This window comes from Bombina bombina, chromosome 11, assembly GCF_027579735.1.
Source record: "Bombina bombina isolate aBomBom1 chromosome 11, aBomBom1.pri, whole genome shotgun sequence".
NCBI classification, from domain to species: Eukaryota; Metazoa; Chordata; class Amphibia; order Anura; family Bombinatoridae; genus Bombina; species Bombina bombina.
In genome coordinates, this window is record NC_069509.1 from 89892183 (window position 1) to 89910880 (window position 18698).

Sequence of the window (18698 nt, forward strand, 5' to 3'; positions counted from 1 at the left end):
GGTCTGAGGTGTAGGCGTGCAAAAGGTACTATGTCCATTGCCGCTACCATTAAGCCGATCACCTCCATGCATTGAGCTACTGACGGGTGTTGAATGGAATGAAGGACACGGCATGCATTTTGAAGCTTTGTTAACCTGTCTTCTGTCAGGTAAATCTTCATTTCTACAGAATCTATAAGAGTCCCCAAGAATGGAACTCTTGTGAGAGGAAAAAGAGAACTCTTCTTTTCGTTCACTTTCCATCCATGCGACCTTAGAAATGCCAGAACTAACTCTGTATGAGACTTGGCAGTTTGAAAGCTTGAAGCTTGTATTAGAATGTCGTCTAGGTACGGAGCTACCGAAATCCCTCGCGGTCTTAGTACCGCCAGAAGGGCACCCAGAACCTTTGTGAAGATTCTTGGAGCCGTAGCCAATCCGAATGGAAGAGCTACAAACTGGTAGTGCCTGTCTAGGAAGGCAAACCGTAGATACCGGTGATGATCTTTGTGAATCGGTATGTGAAGGTAAGCATCTTTTAAATCCACTGTGGTCATGTACTGACCCTTTTGGATCATGGGTAAGATTGTCCGAATAGTTTCCATTTTGAACGATGGAACTCTTAGGAATTTGTTTAGAATCTTTAAATCTAAAATTGGCCTGAAAGTTCCCTCTTTTTTGGGAACCACAAACAGGTTTGAGTAGAACCCTTGTCCTTGTTCCGACCGCGGAACCGGATGGATCACTCCCATTAATAATAGATCTTGTACACAGCGTAGAAACGCTTCTTTCTTTATCTGGTTTGTTGACAACCTTGACAGATGAAATCTCCCTCTTGGGGGAGATAATTTGAAGTCTAGAAGGTATCCCTGAGATATGATCTCTAGCGCCCAGGGATCCTGAACATCTCTTGCCCAGGCCTGGGCGAAGAGAGAAAGTCTGCCCCCCACTAGATCCGGTCCCGGATCGGGGGCTCTCGGTTCATGCTGTCTTTGGGGCAGCAGCAGGTTTCCTGGCCTGTTTGCCCTTGTTCCAGGACTGGTTAGGCTTCCAGCCTTGCCTGTAACGAGCAACAGCTCCCTCCTGTTTTGGTGCAGTGGAGGTTGATGCTGCTCCTGTTTTGAAATTCCGAAAGGGACGAAAATTAGACTGTCTAGCCTTAGCTTTGGCTTTGTCTTGAGGTAGGGCGTGGCTCTTACCTCCTGTAATGTCAGCGATAATTTCTTTCAAACCGGGCCCAAATAAAGACTGCCCCTTGAAAGGTATATTAAGTAATTTGGACTTAGAAGTAACATCAGCTGACCAGGATTTTAGCCACAGCGCCCTACGTGCCTGGATGGCGAATCCTGAGTTCTTAGCCGTAAGTTTGGTTAAATGTACTACGGCCTCCGAAATGAATGAATTAGCTAGTTTAAGGACTCTAAGCCTGTCCGTAATGTCGTCTAGCGTAGATGAACTAAGGTTCTCTTCCAGAGAATCAATCCAAAATGCTGCCGCAGCCGTAATCGGCGCGATACATGCAAGGGGTTGCAATATAAAACCTTGTTGAACAAACATTTTCTTAAGGTAACCCTCTAATTTTTTATCCATTGGATCTGAAAAAGCACAGCTATCCTCCACCGGGATAGTGGTACGCTTAGCTAAAGTAGAAACTGCTCCCTCCACCTTAGGGACCGTTTGCCATAAGTCCCGAGTGGTGGCGTCTATTGGAAACATCTTTCTAAATATTGGAGGGGGTGAGAACGGCACACCGGGTCTATCCCACTCCTTAGTAACAATTTCAGTTAGTCTCTTAGGTATAGGAAAAACGTCAGTACTCGCCGGTACCGCAAAGTATTTATCCAACCTACACAGTTTCTCTGGTATTGCAACGGTGTTACAATCATTGAGAGCTGCTAAAACCTCCCCTAGTAATACACGGAGGTTCTCCAATTTAAATTTAAAATTTGAAATATCTGAATCCAATCTGTTTGGGTCAGAACCGTCACCCACAGAATGAAGCTCACCGTCCTCATGCTCTGCAAGCTGTGACGCAGTATCAGACATGGCCCTAGTATTGTCAGCGCACTCTGTTCTCACCCCAGAGTGATCACGCTTGCCTCTTAGTTCTGGTAATTTAGACAAAACTTCAGTCATAACAGTAGCCATATCTTGTAATGTTATCTGTAATGGCCGCCCAGATGTACTAGGCGCCATAATATCACGCACCTCCCGGGCGGGAGATGCAGGTACTGTCGCGCGAGGCGAGTTAGTCGGCATAACTCTCCCCTCGCTGTTTGGTGAAATTTGTTCAAATTGTACAGATTGACTTTTATTTAAAGTAGCATCAATACAGTTAGTACATAAATTTCTATTGGGCTCCACCTTGGCATTGGAACAAATGACACAGATATCTTCCTCTGAGTCAGACATGTTTAACACACTAGCAATAAACTTGCAACTTGGTTATAATCTTTTTTAGCAAAAACGTACTGTGCCTCAAAGAGGTACTAAACGATTAAATGACAGTTGAAATAATGAACTGAAAAACAGTTATAGCATCAAACTTTAAAACAACACAACTTTTAGTAAAGGTTTGTTCCCATTAGTAAAATAACAATAATTAAATTTGACATAAAAAATTACAGAGCAACGTTTTTATTCACAGTCAATATAAAATTCTCACAGCTCTGCTGAGAGAATCTACCTCCCTCCAAAGAAGTTTGAAGACCCCTGAGATCTGTTAGAGATGAACCGGATCATGCAGGAAATATAAGAGTAGCTGACTGGAAATTTTTGATGCGTAGCAAAGAGCGCCAAAAACGGCCCCTCCCCCTCACACACAGCAGTGAAGAGAAACGAAACTGTCACAATTAAAAGCAAATAACTGCCAAGTGGAAAATAATGCCCAAATATTTATTCACTCAGTACCTCAGAAATGTAAACGATTCTACATTCCAGCAAAAACGTTTAACATGATAAATACTTATTAAAAGGATTAGTGACTTTTAACAGAGTAGTTCCGGTGAAATACCATCCCCAGAATACTGAAGTGTATACATACATGTCATTATAACGGTATGGCAGGATTTTCTCATCAATTCCATTCAGAAAATAAAAACTGCTACATACCTCAATGCAGATTCATCTGCCCGCTGTCCCCTGATCTGAAGCTTTTACCTCCCTCAGATGGCCGAGAACAGCAATATGATCTTAACTACTCCGGTTAAAATCATAGTAAAAAAACTCTGGTAGATTCTTCCTCAAACTCTGCCAGAGAAGTAATAACACGCTCCGGTGCTATTGTAAAATAACAAACTTTTGATTGAAGTCATAAAAACTAAGTATAATCACCATAGTCCTCTCACACATCCTATCTAGTCGTTGGGTGCAAGAGAATGACTGGGACTGACGTAGAGGGGAGGAGCTATATGCAGCTCTGCTGGGTGAATCCTCTTGCATTTCCTGTTGGGGAGGAGTTATATCCCAGAAGTAATGATGACCCGTGGACTGATCACACATAACAGAAGAAATTCCCTTATGTTACAGAAAATAGATCTACTGCTCACCTTTCGCTTCTCGTCCACTTGAGAAAAGAGCTCATCCATGTCAGCGAGATACTTTTCCTGTAAAACGCCAAATTATTTGTAACTATAAGATCATAAATACAACGCACTAAAACTAAAATCTAGTGTTATGCAATAAATTACAAAGGGTTAAGAAAAAACCTCCCTTAAAAGGGACATTATACACTAGATTTTTCTTTGCATAAATGTTTTGTAGATGATCCATTTATATAGCCCATCTGGGTGTGTTTTTGTAAAAATGAATTGTGCTGATTTTCAGCCTCCTAACCAAGCCCCAGTGTCAGATGTATACTGATGTATACAGACTCCTGCTGGCTCCAGTTTATGTTATATGTCTTTCCATATTCAGAGAAGGGGGGAGTGTTTGCTCTTCTTGTTTTTCCAGCCCATTTCACTGGGTGTCCCAGCTAACCTTATCAACATTGCTAAAGTGGGAGCTTCTAAGTAAGTTTTTAAAAGGTTTTATACTGGATTTTTACATCAGTATCTGTAGATATTGTACTTTATAGCAGTGTCTATTACATGCAGTTATGTGAAAATTGGTGTATACGGTCCATTTAACAATGAATGGTTAATTGCCAAACCAATAGGAGTTCTCTGAAAACGACATACAATAACTTGCTTTAACAGAAGAATACTACAAGGTCTCTAGCCAGGGGAGGTTGTACAAGAGAATAGAGGATAAAGACTGGAAACAGGATAAAAATAGTGACCTACTTTGGGGGCTCCCAGTTGCCTTTTTTATTGTGGTATGTCATGATGTAAAGGAAAACATTTTTAATAGAAGGGTTGTATTATATATTGGATATATTTAAAAAAATATATATATATATTCGACATATATAAACAACTTGTAATTACAAGACTGTTGTGTTGCTATAGAATAACATCAGTTAAAGGGACAGTCTACACCAGAATATTCATTGTTTAAAAAGATAGATAATCCCTTTATCACTCATTCCAGGTTATATTAATATACTTTTTACCTCTGCGATTACCTTGTATTTAAGCCTCTGCAGACCCCTTATTTCAGTTCTTTTGACAGAATTGCATTTTAGCCAATCAGTGCTGACTCCTAGGTAACTCCATGTGCGTCAGCACAGTGTTATCTATATGACACACATGAACTAACACCCTGTAGTGGTGAAAAACTTATAAAAATGCCTTCAGATAAGAGGCGGCCTTCAAGGTCTAAGAAATTAGCATATGAACCTCCTAGGTTTAGCTTTCAACTAAGAATACCAAGAGAACAAAGCAAAATTGGTAAGCTGCTTAAAATTGCATGCCCTATCTGAATAATGAAATTTGAATATCTGAATAATGAAACCATTTGCCTTATTTGGAAGAGCCAATGTGGGCTTTAGTCCGCAGACAACAAGGCTAGATCCCAAATATAATGTTAGTATAAAATGCATTGTTTTGCAGTTATTATCTGATATAGCAAATTAGGGATATGTATGTAGTAGAACTTTAGTGATGCACTACTGTGAGCTAGCTGCTTGTCACTGTGTCACCCAATGTATTCAGCTAGGCCCTAATAAAGCATTGCTCTCCTACAACAAAGGATACCAAGAGAATGAAGCACATTTGATAAAATAACTAAATTGTATGCTCTATCTGAAACCGAAAAGCTTTATTTCATGATTATGTCCCTTTACAGTCTATTTCTCAACACTATATGTGCATTTTATAACATTTTGCTGTGAAGAATCAGCAGACACAAAATTACAAAACTAATCTATATTGCAGGATGAATAATCTTTATATTATAATGTATCTTAAATAGAATAAAAATAAAAAAAGTATGATTTAAATTTAAAAAAATATTTTTATCCACGCTGGCATCGCTGCTCAGGAAGGGACTTTAAAGGAACAGTAAACACCTTGAGATTTTTATATAAAAATTTTTAGTCATGCAGAATGAAACTAAGCTGCAATATTTATTTTGTCCCCTAGTTTATGTAATTTAGAAGTAAAAATTGTGCAATTTCTAATTCTCAGAACTTGAAACGCACCCTGCTGACGTCTCACAGCTAACCCTGCTACATATCTATACCTAATTGGCTTTATCAGATAACAGCTGCAAAGCAATGCATTTTATACTAACTTAATGACTTAGCCTTGTTGTCTGTGGACTAAAGCTCAGATTGGATCCTCCAAATAAGGCAAATGGTGGTTGGAGTTTGGCTATTGAAAAGTAACTGAAGTAAAAAAGGATATAAATTTGTGTTATACCAACACAACAGAAATGTCTTGTAATTACAAGCTGGTTACTGCGTCTTTAACAGGGGCTAAACACATACTGACGTGCATGCAAAAGTGCAATAATAAATGCGCCAGCACACTGAATGGGGTTATAAGACGAGCTATGGAGGGTCCTTAAACGGAGCGTGCCATTTTAAACAACTTTTTAATTTACTTCTATTTTCTATTATCAAATTTTTGTTGTTGTCTTGGTATCTTTTGTTGAAAGGCAGGGATGTATGCTTAAAGGGACATAATACTCGTATGCTAAATCACTTGAAACTGATGCAGTATAGCTGTAAAAAGCTGACAGGAAAATATCACCTGAGCATCTCTATGTAAAAAAGGAAGATATTTTACCTCACAATCTCCTCAGCTCAGCAGAGTAAGTTCTGTGTAAAAAGTTATACTTCACCTGCTCCCAGCTGCAGGTAAAAATAAAAAAAAAATGAAGAAATGAACAGCAGCCAATCAGCATCAGCAGTGCTGAGGTCATGAACTCTTTTACTGTGATCTCATGCGATTTCACTTAACTCTCATGAGATTTCATAGTAAGCTTCCTTTAACCTGAATAGGGAAATAATATGAGAGTTCACGAGGCTCATCCTTTCAGATGTCCCAGGACAAACACACTAATATGCTGCTTAGAAATCCTCTACAATGGGAGGTGGCTACTGAGGAACTTTCAAGGTAAAATATCTTTCTTTTTTACATAGAGATGTTCAGGTGATATTTTCTAGTCGGCTTTTTACAGCTATGCTGCATCACTTTCAAGTGTTTAAACATTTGGGTATTATGGCCCTTTAAGAACAAGACCCATTTCAGGGGCACTATATGGCTGCAGTTTTGCTACAATGTTATCCCTTTGCAAGAGCACTAGAGGGCAGCACTATTTCCTGCCATGTAGTGCTCCAGATGCTACCTAGGTATCTCTTCAACACAGAATATCATGGGGAAAAAACATAATTTATGCTTACCTGATAAATTTATTTATTTCCGGATATGGTGAGTCCATGGCATCATCAATTACTAGTGGGAATATCACTCCTGACCAGCAGGAGGAGGCAAAGAGCACCACAGCAAAGCTGTTACATATCACTTCCCTTACCCATAATGCCCAGTCATTCAGCCGAAGGGAAATGGAAAAAGATGATAACATAAAGGTGTAGAGGTGCCTGAGGTGTTAAAAAATAACCGTCTTAAAATAAAGGGCGGGGCCGTGGACTCACCATATCCGGAAATAAATAAATTTATCAGGTAAGCATAAATTATGTTTTCTTTCCTAAGATATGGTGAGTCCACGGCATCATAAATTACTAGTAGGAACCAATACCCAAGCTAGAGGACACAGATGATTTAGGGAGGGACAAGACAGGTAACCTAAACAGAAGGCACCACTACTTGAAGAACCTTTCTCCCAAAAGAAGCCTCAGCTGCGGCAAAAGTATAACATTTGGAAAAAGTATGCAGAGAAGACCAAGTTGCAGCCTTGCAAATTTGTTCTATAGAAGCTTCATTCTTAAAAGCCCAAGAAGAAAAGAGACAGCCCTAGTGGAATGAGCTGTAATTCTCTCAGGAGGCTGCTGTCCAGCAGTCTCATAGGCCAAACGAATAACACTTCTCAACCAGAAATAACGGGTGGTAGCTGTAGCTTTCTGACCTTTACATTTCCCCGAGAAACAAACAGAGCAGAAGACTGGCGAAAATCCTTAGTCGCCTAAAGATAGAATTTCAGAGCACGCACAACATCCAGATTGTGCAACAAACGTTCCTTATGACCAGAAGGATTAGGACATAGAGAAGGAACAACAATTTCCTGATTAATATTTCTATTCGAAACAACTTTAGGAAGGAAACCTAACAGTACGAAGAACCACCTTATCGGAATAAATAAATAGGGAGGGTGAATCATACTGCAAAGATGAGAGCTCCGACACTCTCCAAGCAGAAGAAATCGCAACAAGAAACAAAACCTTCCAAGATAAAAACTGAATATCCAAAGAATGCATTGGCTCAAACGGAGCCTGTTGCAAAACTTTAAGAACAAGGTTTAGACTCCAAGAAGGAGTAACCGACTTAAACACAGGCCTGATTCTGACCAACGCCTGACAAAAAGACTGCGCATCTGGCACATACGTCAAACGCTTATGTAGCAAAATAGACAAAGCAGAGATCTGACCCTTCAGAGTACTTGCTGCCAAACCCTTCTCCAAACCCTCCTGGAGAAAAGATAAAATCCTAGGAATTCTGACCCTACTCCAAGAATAACCCTTGGATTCACACCAATAAATATATTTAAGCCATATCTTATGGTAAATCTTTCTAGTAACAGGTTTGCGAGCGTGAATCATGGTCTCAATGACCGACTCAGAAAAAACACGCTTAGACAGAATTAAGCGTTCAATCTCCAAGCAGTCAGCTTCAGAGAAATGAGATTTGGATGAAGGAAAGGACCCTGAAGTAGAAGGTCCTTCCTCAGAGGCAGTCTCCAAGGTGGAAGAGACAACATCTCCACTAGGTCTGCATACCAGATCCTGCGAGGCCACGCAGGGTCTATGAGAATCACTGATGCTCTTTCCTGCTTGATGCAAGCAATAACTCATGGAAGGAGAACAAACGGAGGAAAAAACATAATTTATGTAAGAACTTATCTGATATATTCATTTCTTTCATATTAGCAAGAGTCCATGAGCTAGTGACGTATGAGATATACATTCCTACCAGGAGGGGCAAAGTTTCCCAAATCTTAAAATGCCTATAAATACACCCCTCACCACACCCACAATTCAGTTTAATGAATAGCCAAGAAGTGGTGTGATAAGAAAGGAGCGAAAGCATAAAAAATAAGGAATTGGAATAATTGTGCTTTATACAAAAAAATCATAACCACCACAAAAAGGGTGGGCCTCATGGACTCTTGCTAATATGAAAGAAATGAATTTATCAGGTAAGTTCTTACATAAATTATGTTTTCTTTCATGTAATTAGCAAGAGTCCATGAGCTAGTGACGTATGGGATAGCAGATACCCAAGATGTGGAACTTCCACGCAAGAGTCACTAGAGAGGGAGGGATAAAATAAAGACAGCCAATTCCGCTGAAAAATTAATCCACTACCCAAATCAAAAGTTTCAATTTTTACAATGAAAAAAACTGAAATTATAAGCAGAAGAATCAAACTGAATCAGCTGCCCGAAGTACTATTCTACCAAAAACTGCTTCTGAGGAAGAGAAAGCATCAAAATGGTAGAATTTAGTAAAAGTATGCAAAGAAGACCAAGTTATTGCTTTGCAAATCTGATCAACAGAAGCTTCATTCTTAAAAGTCCAGGAAGTAGAATGAGCCGTAATCCTCTGAGGCGGGGATTAACCCGACTCCAAATAAGCAAGATGAATCAAAAGCTTTAACCAAGATGCCAAAGAAATGACAGAAGCCTTCTGACCTTTCGTAGAACCAGAAAAGATAACAAATAGACTAGAAGTCTGTCTGAAATCTGAGTAGCTTCAACATATTATTTCAAAACTCTTACCACATCCAAAAAATTTAAGAATCTTACCAAAGAATTCTTAGGATTAGGACACAAGGAAGGGACAATAATTCCTCTACCAATGTTGTTAGAATTTACAACTTTAGGTAAAAAATTGAAATGAGGACAGCAAAAACCACCTTATCCTGATAAAAAATCAGAAAAAGGAGATTCACAAGAAAGAACAGATTATTCAAAAACTGTTCTAGCTGAAGAGATGTCTAAAAAGAACAATACTTTCCATGAAAGTAATTAATGTCCAAAGAAAGCATATGCTCAAACAAAAGAGCCTGTAAAGCCTTCAGAACCAAATTAAGACTCCAAGGAGGAGAAATTGGCTAAATGACAGGCTTGATACGAACCAAAGCCTGAACAAAACAATGAATATCAGAAAGATTTAGCAATTCTTACTGTGAAACAGCACAGGAAAAGCAGAGATTTGTCCTTCAAGGAACATGCAGACAAAACCTTATGAAGAAACTATAAAAACCTAGGAATTCTAAAATAATGCCAAGAGAATTCATAAGAAGAGCATCATGAGATGTAAATCTTCCAAACTCAATAATAAATCCTACTAGACACAGATTTACGAGCCTGCAACATAGTATTAAACACTGAGTCAGAGATACTTCTATGACTAAATACTAAGCGTTAAATTTTCATACCATCAAATTAATAATTTGAATTCCTGATGAAAAAAACAAATGTTAAGATATAAGGTCTGGCCTTAATGGAAGTAGCCAAAATCGGCAACTGGACATCCGAGCAAGAACCATATACCAAAACCTGAGTGGCCATGCTGGAGCCACCACCACACCAAAGTTTGCTCTCTGATAATTGAAAATCACTCTAAAAAAAAGAACCAGAGATGAAAAAATATAGGCAGATTGATAATTCCAAGGAAGTGTCAATGCGTACACTACTTCCGCCTGAGGATCCCCGGACCTAAATAGGCCCCTGGGAAATCCCTTGTTTAGATGAGGTGCCATCAGATCTATTTCTGGAAGCCCTCACATCTGAAAAATTTAAAAACATATTTGGGTAAAGAGACCATTCTCCTGGATGTAAAGCTTGATTAACAGAGATAATCCGCTACCCAATTGTCTATACCTGGGAAAAAGACCACAGAAATTAGATAGGAGCTGGATTTAGCCCAAGCAAATATCCAAGATACTTCTGTCACAGCCTAAGGACTGATAGTCCCACCCTGATGATTGACATACGCCACAGTTGTGACATTGTCTGTCTGAAAAAACAATAAAAGTCTCTTCTTCAAAAAGAAACCAACTGAAGAACTCTGAGAATGCACGGAGTTCCAAAATATCAAACGGTAATCTCGCCTCCTGAGATTTCCAAACCCCTTGTGCTGACAGAGATCCTCAGACAGCCTCCCAACCTAAAAGACTCGCATCTGTAGAGATCATGGTCAAGGTTGAAAGAACCGAAGAGACCTGTAGAACTAAATGATGGTGATCTTAACCACCGAATCAAGATAGATAAACATTAGGATTCAAAGATATAAAAAGTGATATCCTAGAATCTCTGCACCATTATTCAGCATAAAAAACTGGAAAGGTTTCCTATGAAATGAGCAAAGGGAATCGAATCCAATGCTGCAGCCATGAAACCTAAAACTTCCAAGCATAAATAGCAACTTGAAGGAAATAATAGAGACTGAAGGTTCCAACAAACGGAACCTAATAAACTTGTCACTTGTCTGTTAGAGACAAAAACATTGACACCATCTATCTGGAAACCTAAAAAAGGTGACCCTTGTGTGAGGAATCAAGGAGCTTTTGATAAAAAGATCCTCTAACCATGTCTTGAAGAAACAACAAAGTTGAATCGTATGAGATTCCGCAGAACGAAAAGACTGAGCCAGTACCATGATACAGTCCAAATAAGAAACACTGAGAACCTTGAAAAGATTCTTAGAGCTGTCGCTAGACCAGAAGGAAAAGCAACAATTGGTAATGCTTGTCAAAAACAGAGAATCTCAGAAAATAAAAATAATCTGAATGAAAACAGAAAATGAAGATATGCATCTATTGTATCTAATGTAAACAAATAATGCCATCACCGACCAAAAAGGCAGAATAGACCATATAAACACCATTCTAAACGATGGTACACTTATATGACAATTCAAAAAGATTTTTTATCTTTGGAACAATGAATAGTCTTGAATAAAACCCCAAAACCCAGTTCCTAAAATTAAACTGGAATAAATACCCCAGAAAACTCCAGGTCTGAGCAGAGCTTGAGCCCCAATGGGTGACCAGCCGCACTTCACCAGTACCCAAAACATATAGGTCTGAAATGCACTTCAGGAAAGTGTTAGTCTTACTGGAATAGCTGGAATATGATAGAGAAAAAAGACTTCTTACAGACGGTTTTACTCTGAATCCTATTCTGTACCCAAAGTCTAAGAAGTTTGAACCGAATAGAACCAAACAAATTTCAAAAAAGTCTTAACCTGCCCCTTACCAGCCAAGCTGGAATAAGAACCACACCTACATGCAAATTAGGGGAGCTGACTTGAACTTTTAAAAGGCTTAAATGAAGAAAAAACTTCCAATTATTAACATGTTACTTGGGGAAGAATTCAGGATTCCATTCCTTAGTAAGAACAGAAAACCAATATAAGCTTAAAGTTTTAGTCTTAGAACTCAATCTTGAAGCCTAGAGTAACAGTTAAAGAATTGAATCCAATTATGAACCAAATAATTGATTATCTTGGAAAAAAAGAAATATGGATTTAAGAAATCAAATTAGCATTCCAAGAATAAAATCACAAAGTTCTTCTAGCTAAAATAGCTAAAGACATAGATTAAACCTCATTTGCGAAAATATTTAATAAAATGACAAACACAAATGAATTTATTAGCATGTTAATCAAGTTAAAGGACCAGTCAACACACTGGACTTGCGCAAACAACAAATGCAAGATAGCAAAAGACAATGCAATAGCACTTAGTCTGAACTTCAAACGAGTAGTAGATCTTGTCCTTTTAACAATGCTAAACAAATCATAATCCGATACTTGATCTTAAAGTATCCAACCAGAAAGATGAAGCAATTGCAACATCAGCAAAATAAATTACAGGACTAATAAAAGTACCTGAAAATAATTGTCCTTAAATAAGATACAACCATCTGAAGGAAAAAAATAAATACTATTTGCTATAAGAATAATAGTATATTAGCAGGAGTAGAGATAGCCCCCTTATCTTGAGGAATCTTTCCTCAAAACTAACTGCCGGCAAAGAATACAATTTAAAAACCTTAAAGAAGGACTAAAAGAAAATTCTCAGCCTATTCCATTCCCTAGAATCAGGAACTGGAAAAAACCTCTGAAGAAATCACAGAAGATAAATAAGCAGAATTTAAATGTTAGCTAGTCTTTAAAATCCAAAGAACTAGTTACTTCAATATCCAAAATAATCAACACCTTTTGAACAAAGAACAAATGTACTCTATTAAAAAATAAAAAAGTAGATTTGTTAGTGTCAATATCTGATGAAGAAAAATTCTGAATGAGAAAAAAACACCATCAGAGAAGGATAATTCATTATGTTGTTGGTCATTTGAAATTTCATCAACTAAAAAAGAAGTTTGAAAAAGACCTAAAAATTTATTAGAAGGCGAGATGACAGACAAAGCCTTTAAAATAGAATCAGAAAAAAATTCTTATAAATTTCTAAGTATATCTTGTACATAAGATGTAAAAAGAATAGAAATATATAAAGCATAAATACTAATGGATTCTGCATGTAAAAGTTTATCATGATAACTTATTACAAACCACAGCTAAAGATAAACATTCATAACATTTAAAATAAATGAACTTAGCTTTGGTAGGACTGATCTCAGTCAAAAGGAATCCCTCAGTATGTTCTGATCCAGGAATAATGTATGGAAAATCTTGCAATATGTAATAGAAAAAAACAACATATAAAGCAAAATTTATCAAATTCCTTAAATGACAGTTTCAGGAATGGGAAAAAATGCAAAACAAACAAGCCTCTAGCAACCAGAAGCAACAAAAAAGTGAAACCTAAATAATGTGAGAAAAAGTGGAACAAGTATGACGCCCACATTTTTGGCGCCAAGTATGACACCCACATTATTGGCGCCAAACAACCTCTGACGCTGAAAACGACGCCCACATCTTTTGGCGTAAAAAAACGTCTGAACACACATGCATCAAAAAATGACGTAACAGAACAAACTTCCGGCGCCGGAAATGACAAAATTTTGCGCCAAAAAAGTTCGCGCCAAGAATGACGCAATAAATTGAAGCATTTTCTGCCCCCGCGAGCCTAACAGCCCGCAGGGAAAAAAGTCAATTGAAAAATTTTAAAGGTAAGAAAAAAATATTTATTCATACGCATTATCCCAAATAATGAAACTGACAGTCTGAATGAAGGAATACTGATTATCCTGAATCATGGCAAATATAAGTTTAAAGACATATATTTAGAACTTTACATATAAAGTGCCCAACCATAGCTTAGAGTGTCACAAAAAATAAGACTTACTTACCCCAGGACACTCATCTACATATAGTAGATAGCCAAACCAGTACTGAAACGAGAATCAGTAGAGGTAATGGTATATAAGAGTATATCGTCGATCTGAAAAGGGAGGTAGGAGAAGAAATCTCTACGACCGATAACAGAGAACCTATGAAATAGATCCCGTAGAAGAAGACCATTGAATTCAAATAGGCAATACTCTCTTCACATCCCTCTGACATTCACTGCACTCTGAGAGGAAAACCGGGCTCCAGCCTGCTGCGAAGCGCATATCAACGTAGAATCTAGCACAAACTTACTTCACCACCTCCATGGGAGGCAAAGTTTGTAAAACTGAATTGTGGGTGCGGTGAGGGGTGTATTTATAGGCATTTTAAGGTTTGGGAAACTTTGCCCCTCCTGGTAGGAATGTATATCCCATACGTCACTAGCTCATGGACTCTTGCTAATTACATGAAAGAAAGGGATGCCAACCTGAAGTTCCAAGGAACTGCCAGAGCATCTATCAAAAAGGCCTAGGATCCCTTGACTTCAAACCTTACTTTGGAAGCTTGGCATTCTGATGAGACGCCATCAGACCCAGCTCCGGCACCCCCCATTTGAGGGTCAAACTGGAAAACACCTCCGGATGGAGCTCCCACTCCCCGGAATGAAAAGTCTGTCTGCTCAGAAAATCCGCTTCCCAACTGTCCACTCCTGGAATGTGGATGGCAGATTGACAACAGTTGCCAACTTGCCCCCACTAAATAATCTGAGCCACTTCTTTCATGTCTAAGGCACTCAGAGTTCCTCCCTGGTGGTTGATGTAAGCCACTGAGGTTACATTGTCCGACTGGAACCTGATAAACTGGGCTAAAGCTAACTGAGGCCAAGCCATCAGAGCATTGAAAATCGCCCTCAACTCCAAGATGTTAATGGGAAGAACCGATTCCCAGAGTCCTGAGTCCCTGTGACTTTAGCGAGTCCCAGACTGCTCCTCAACTCAGCAGGCTGGCGTCCGTAGTCACAATCTCCCAGGAAGGTCTCCGAAAGCATGTTCCCTGAGATAGATGTTTCAGAGACAACCACCACAGGAGAGAATCTCTTGTTTGCTGATCCCGAACTATCCTCTGAGATAGATCTGCATGATCCCCATGCCATTGTCTGAGCATGCATAACTGTAGAGCTCTCAAATCGAACCGAGCGAAAGGAATGATGTCCAAGGAAGCAACCATGAGACCAATTACCTCCATGCATTGAGCCACTGCTGGTCAAACAGTAGACTGAAGAGACAGGTGAGGCAAGCAGAAAGAATCTTGGCTTTTCTGACCTCTGTCAAAAATATTTTCATCGACAAGTAATCTATTATGGTCCCTAGGAAAACTACCCTTGTAGCTGGAACAAGGGAACTCTTTCACAGATTCACTTTCCATCCGTGGGAACGTAGAATAGACAACAAGAGCTCTGCATGAGATTTTGCTTGTTGAAAAGATGGCGCCTGAACCAGAATGTCGTCCAGATAGGGCGCCACAGCAATACCCCGAGACCAAATCACTGCCAAGAGAGCCCCAAGAACCTTTGAAAAAAATTATGGGAGCTGTGGCAAGGCCAAACGGAAGAGCTACAAACTGAAAGTGCTCGTCTAGAAAGGCGAATCTCAGAAATGTGTGATGATCCCTGTAAATTGGAACATGAAGGAATGCTTTCCTCAAGTCTTTGGTCGTCATGTACTGACCCTCTAGAACCAAAGGAAGAATGAAACTATTGTATAGTCTTCATCTTGAAAGACGGTACTGTGAGAAACTTGTTTAGACACTTTAAATCCAAAATCGGTCGTAAAGTTCCCTCTTTTTTGGGAACCACAAACAGATTGGAGTAAAAACCTAGACCCTGCTCCTGAATTGGAACTGGAACTATTACCCCCAGATCGAAAAGGTCCTGAACACATTTCAAGAACGCCTCTCTTTTTATATGGTCTGCAGATAATCTTGAGAGATGGAACCTGCCCCTGGGAGGAACAGTTTTGAACTCTAATTTGTAACCCTCGGATACTATGTCCACGGCCCAAGAATCTGGAACATCCCGAACCCATGCTAGAGCGAATAGAGAAAGTCTGCCCCTACCAGATCCAATTCCAGATCAGGGGCAAATCCTTCATGCGGATTTGAAATCAGCTGCGGGTTTCGTTGAATGCTTCCCCTTATTCCAAGACTGACTGAGCTTCCTAGAAGACTTAGATTGCTCCTGCTTAGAAAAGGAAGAGGAAGGCTTAACTCTGAAGTTACGAAAAGAATGTAAATTACTCTGACGTCCTTTCGGTCTATTCTTTTTATCTTGCGGCAGAAATGACCCTTTGCCTCCTGTGATATCAGAAATAATTTCTGCCAAACCAGGTCCAAACAAGGACTTTCCTTTAAAAGTAATCGCCAAAAGCTTGGACTTTCATCCACTGACCAAGATTTTAAACCAGTACTGCGAAACCAGAAATTTTATCTCCCAACTTAATGGCCTGTAAAAAAGCGTCAGTAATAAAAGGAATTAGCTAATTTAAGAGCTTTAATCCTATCTTGGACCTCCAAAGAAGTCTTTGCTTGAAGAGACTCAGATAATGCGTCAAACCAATAGGCTGCCGCACTAGTCACAGTGGCAATACACACCACAGGTTGCCATTGGTGAAAAAAAAATTCTTTACATAAGCCTCTATCTTCTTGTCCATTGGATCTTTAAAAAAGCAGCTGTCCTCAATAGGAAAAGTAGTTATTTTAGCCAGAGTGGAAATTGCCCCATCCACTTTAGGCACCGTCTGCCATGACTCCTTAATGGAGTCAGCCACAGGAAACATCTTTTTAAAAATAGGAGACAGAGAAAAAGTAATCTCAGGTCTCTCCCATTCCTGTGTAATAATTTCCGTAGCACGGTCCGGCATAGGAAAAACCTCCACAGGGGAAGGAACATCAAAATATTTATTAAGTTTCTTAGGGTTAGCAACAACAGAAGTATCTGAGTCGTCTAAAGTAGCTAAAACCTCTTAACAAAAACACAGAGATATTCGAGTTTAAATCTGAAGAAGGATACAACTTCCAAATCAGAAGGAATTACACTATCCAAATATGAGATCTCACCCTCAGAGGCTACCGACATATCTTCCTCTTCAAAATTATACGAAATAACAACCTGGTTAGTCAGAGCAGGATCATAAACCTTACTATTCGAATCTCTAAGTTTCCTCTTGCGTTTTCCCTGAAGCATGGGAAGAGCAGCTAATGCCTCAGATACTGCAGAAGATACCTGGGCCGCGATTTCTGCTTTCAAAAATACTCCCCCAGGAGAATGAGAGGAACCGCAGGGCCCTGCCTGTGACTCCGTTAAAGCTTGGGATATTTGAGGAGAAAACTGTGGCGCTGCCTGGACAGCATCAACCTAAGAGGATGGTGGCTCAGAAATAAAAATTATATCCTTATGCATAATAGTCCTCTCAAATACAGGAGGAACAAAAAGGCAAAAGAGGTTCCACTTGTCCATCTGAACAAAGCTTGCATAGAACAGAAGGCAAAAGCTCTTGGTCCATAATGAAATAATACAAAAAAAGATTATTATTTTTTTTAAAAAAAATTCAGTACTGTTTCTTTAAGGTAAAAAATATCAACACCAGTATCCCTAGCAGGAGAATCCAAAAAAACAAATTGACTAATGAGTAAGGTAAAAAAATATTCGTGTGTGAAACAACCATGAAGAGAATTTACTATCAGTGCAAATACTTAAAAAAGAAAAGCGTACCAACAGCACCTCTACACCTCAGCTGTATAGCTGAGGCGTTTACCTTCCCCTCTATTCCGGAATAGAAATTGGGACTTGTCACATGACCAGCTCTATGCTACACATCAGGGAAAGGCGCTCGTTTTAAGCGGCGATTGCCACTCAGAAAAAAATCTGTCCACAGAAAAACTGACATGGGCGGACCCAAACACAAAACTGCTTACAGTAATACCAAAAATAATACAAAATGACACACACACAGCATTACACTGTTTAAAACTCTGAACCACCAAAACTCCAATCACTGCCCACTGCTAAAACAAATCCTGACTACGTTCAGGATAAAGTCCCAATAAAAATGCAGAATAAATTCTACGTATCTTCCTCTTCTCAGTGCCCATTCAGTCTCTTATTTCCTATAAGACAAAAAAATGGCACTGACCTGCACCTCTAGCTGTTCAGGAGGAGGACAGCTCACTCCAGCATGAAAGGAAGCCACTCCTTAGAGGCCTGTAGAGAGACAAAAGACAGTAAACTTACTCAGGCTTTTTACACAGGGCAGCAATCATATTAGAAAAACGCAGTGAGGCCCACCTCACAAGTTCCTAACTGCTTAAAAGCCACCACTGCCCTACTGAAGAGACTAACGTGGAGTACAGCTAGACCCAATCTTGAAAGGAAAGATCAGAGCAAACCTACTCTGGCTTTCAATTTAATAAAATCTTGATTGAAGTATCAGACACCAAAAAACTTCACCTCCTCCTTGCACCGAAGGCAAAAAGAATGACTGGGGGTTATGGGTAAGGGAAGTGATATTTAATAGCTTTGCTCTGGTGCTCCTGCTGGTCAGAAGTGATATTCCTACTAGTAATTGATTATGCTGTGGACTCACCATATCTTAGGAAAGAAAGCAAATTTGATTAATTGGAAACTTTTTTTTAAAATGATGTGCTCTGTCTGATTCACAAAATAATTTTTTGTGTTTCATATCCCTTTAATATTGTTTACATTAAACAGGGGTTAACGCAGGACGGGGCTTTTGTTCGTTTAACGTTTAGAGGTTAATCGCTAGCCTAGCAGTAAAGTATGGTTATGGGTTAAAGGGACACT

The 18698-nt window shown here is 39.2% G+C and overlaps 1 protein-coding gene across 1 annotated transcript in view; it reads right to left on the reverse strand.

Moving 5' to 3' along the window:
- The window catches only part of STUB1 (STIP1 homology and U-box containing protein 1), a 101702-nt gene that overhangs the window by 61230 nt on the left and 21774 nt on the right, over positions 1-18698 (reverse strand). Inside the window, exon 5 of the mRNA XM_053694727.1 lies at positions 3528-3584. Coding sequence (XP_053550702.1) covers positions 3528-3584 — 57 coding nt within the window. The remainder of the gene's footprint in view (positions 1-3527; positions 3585-18698) is intronic.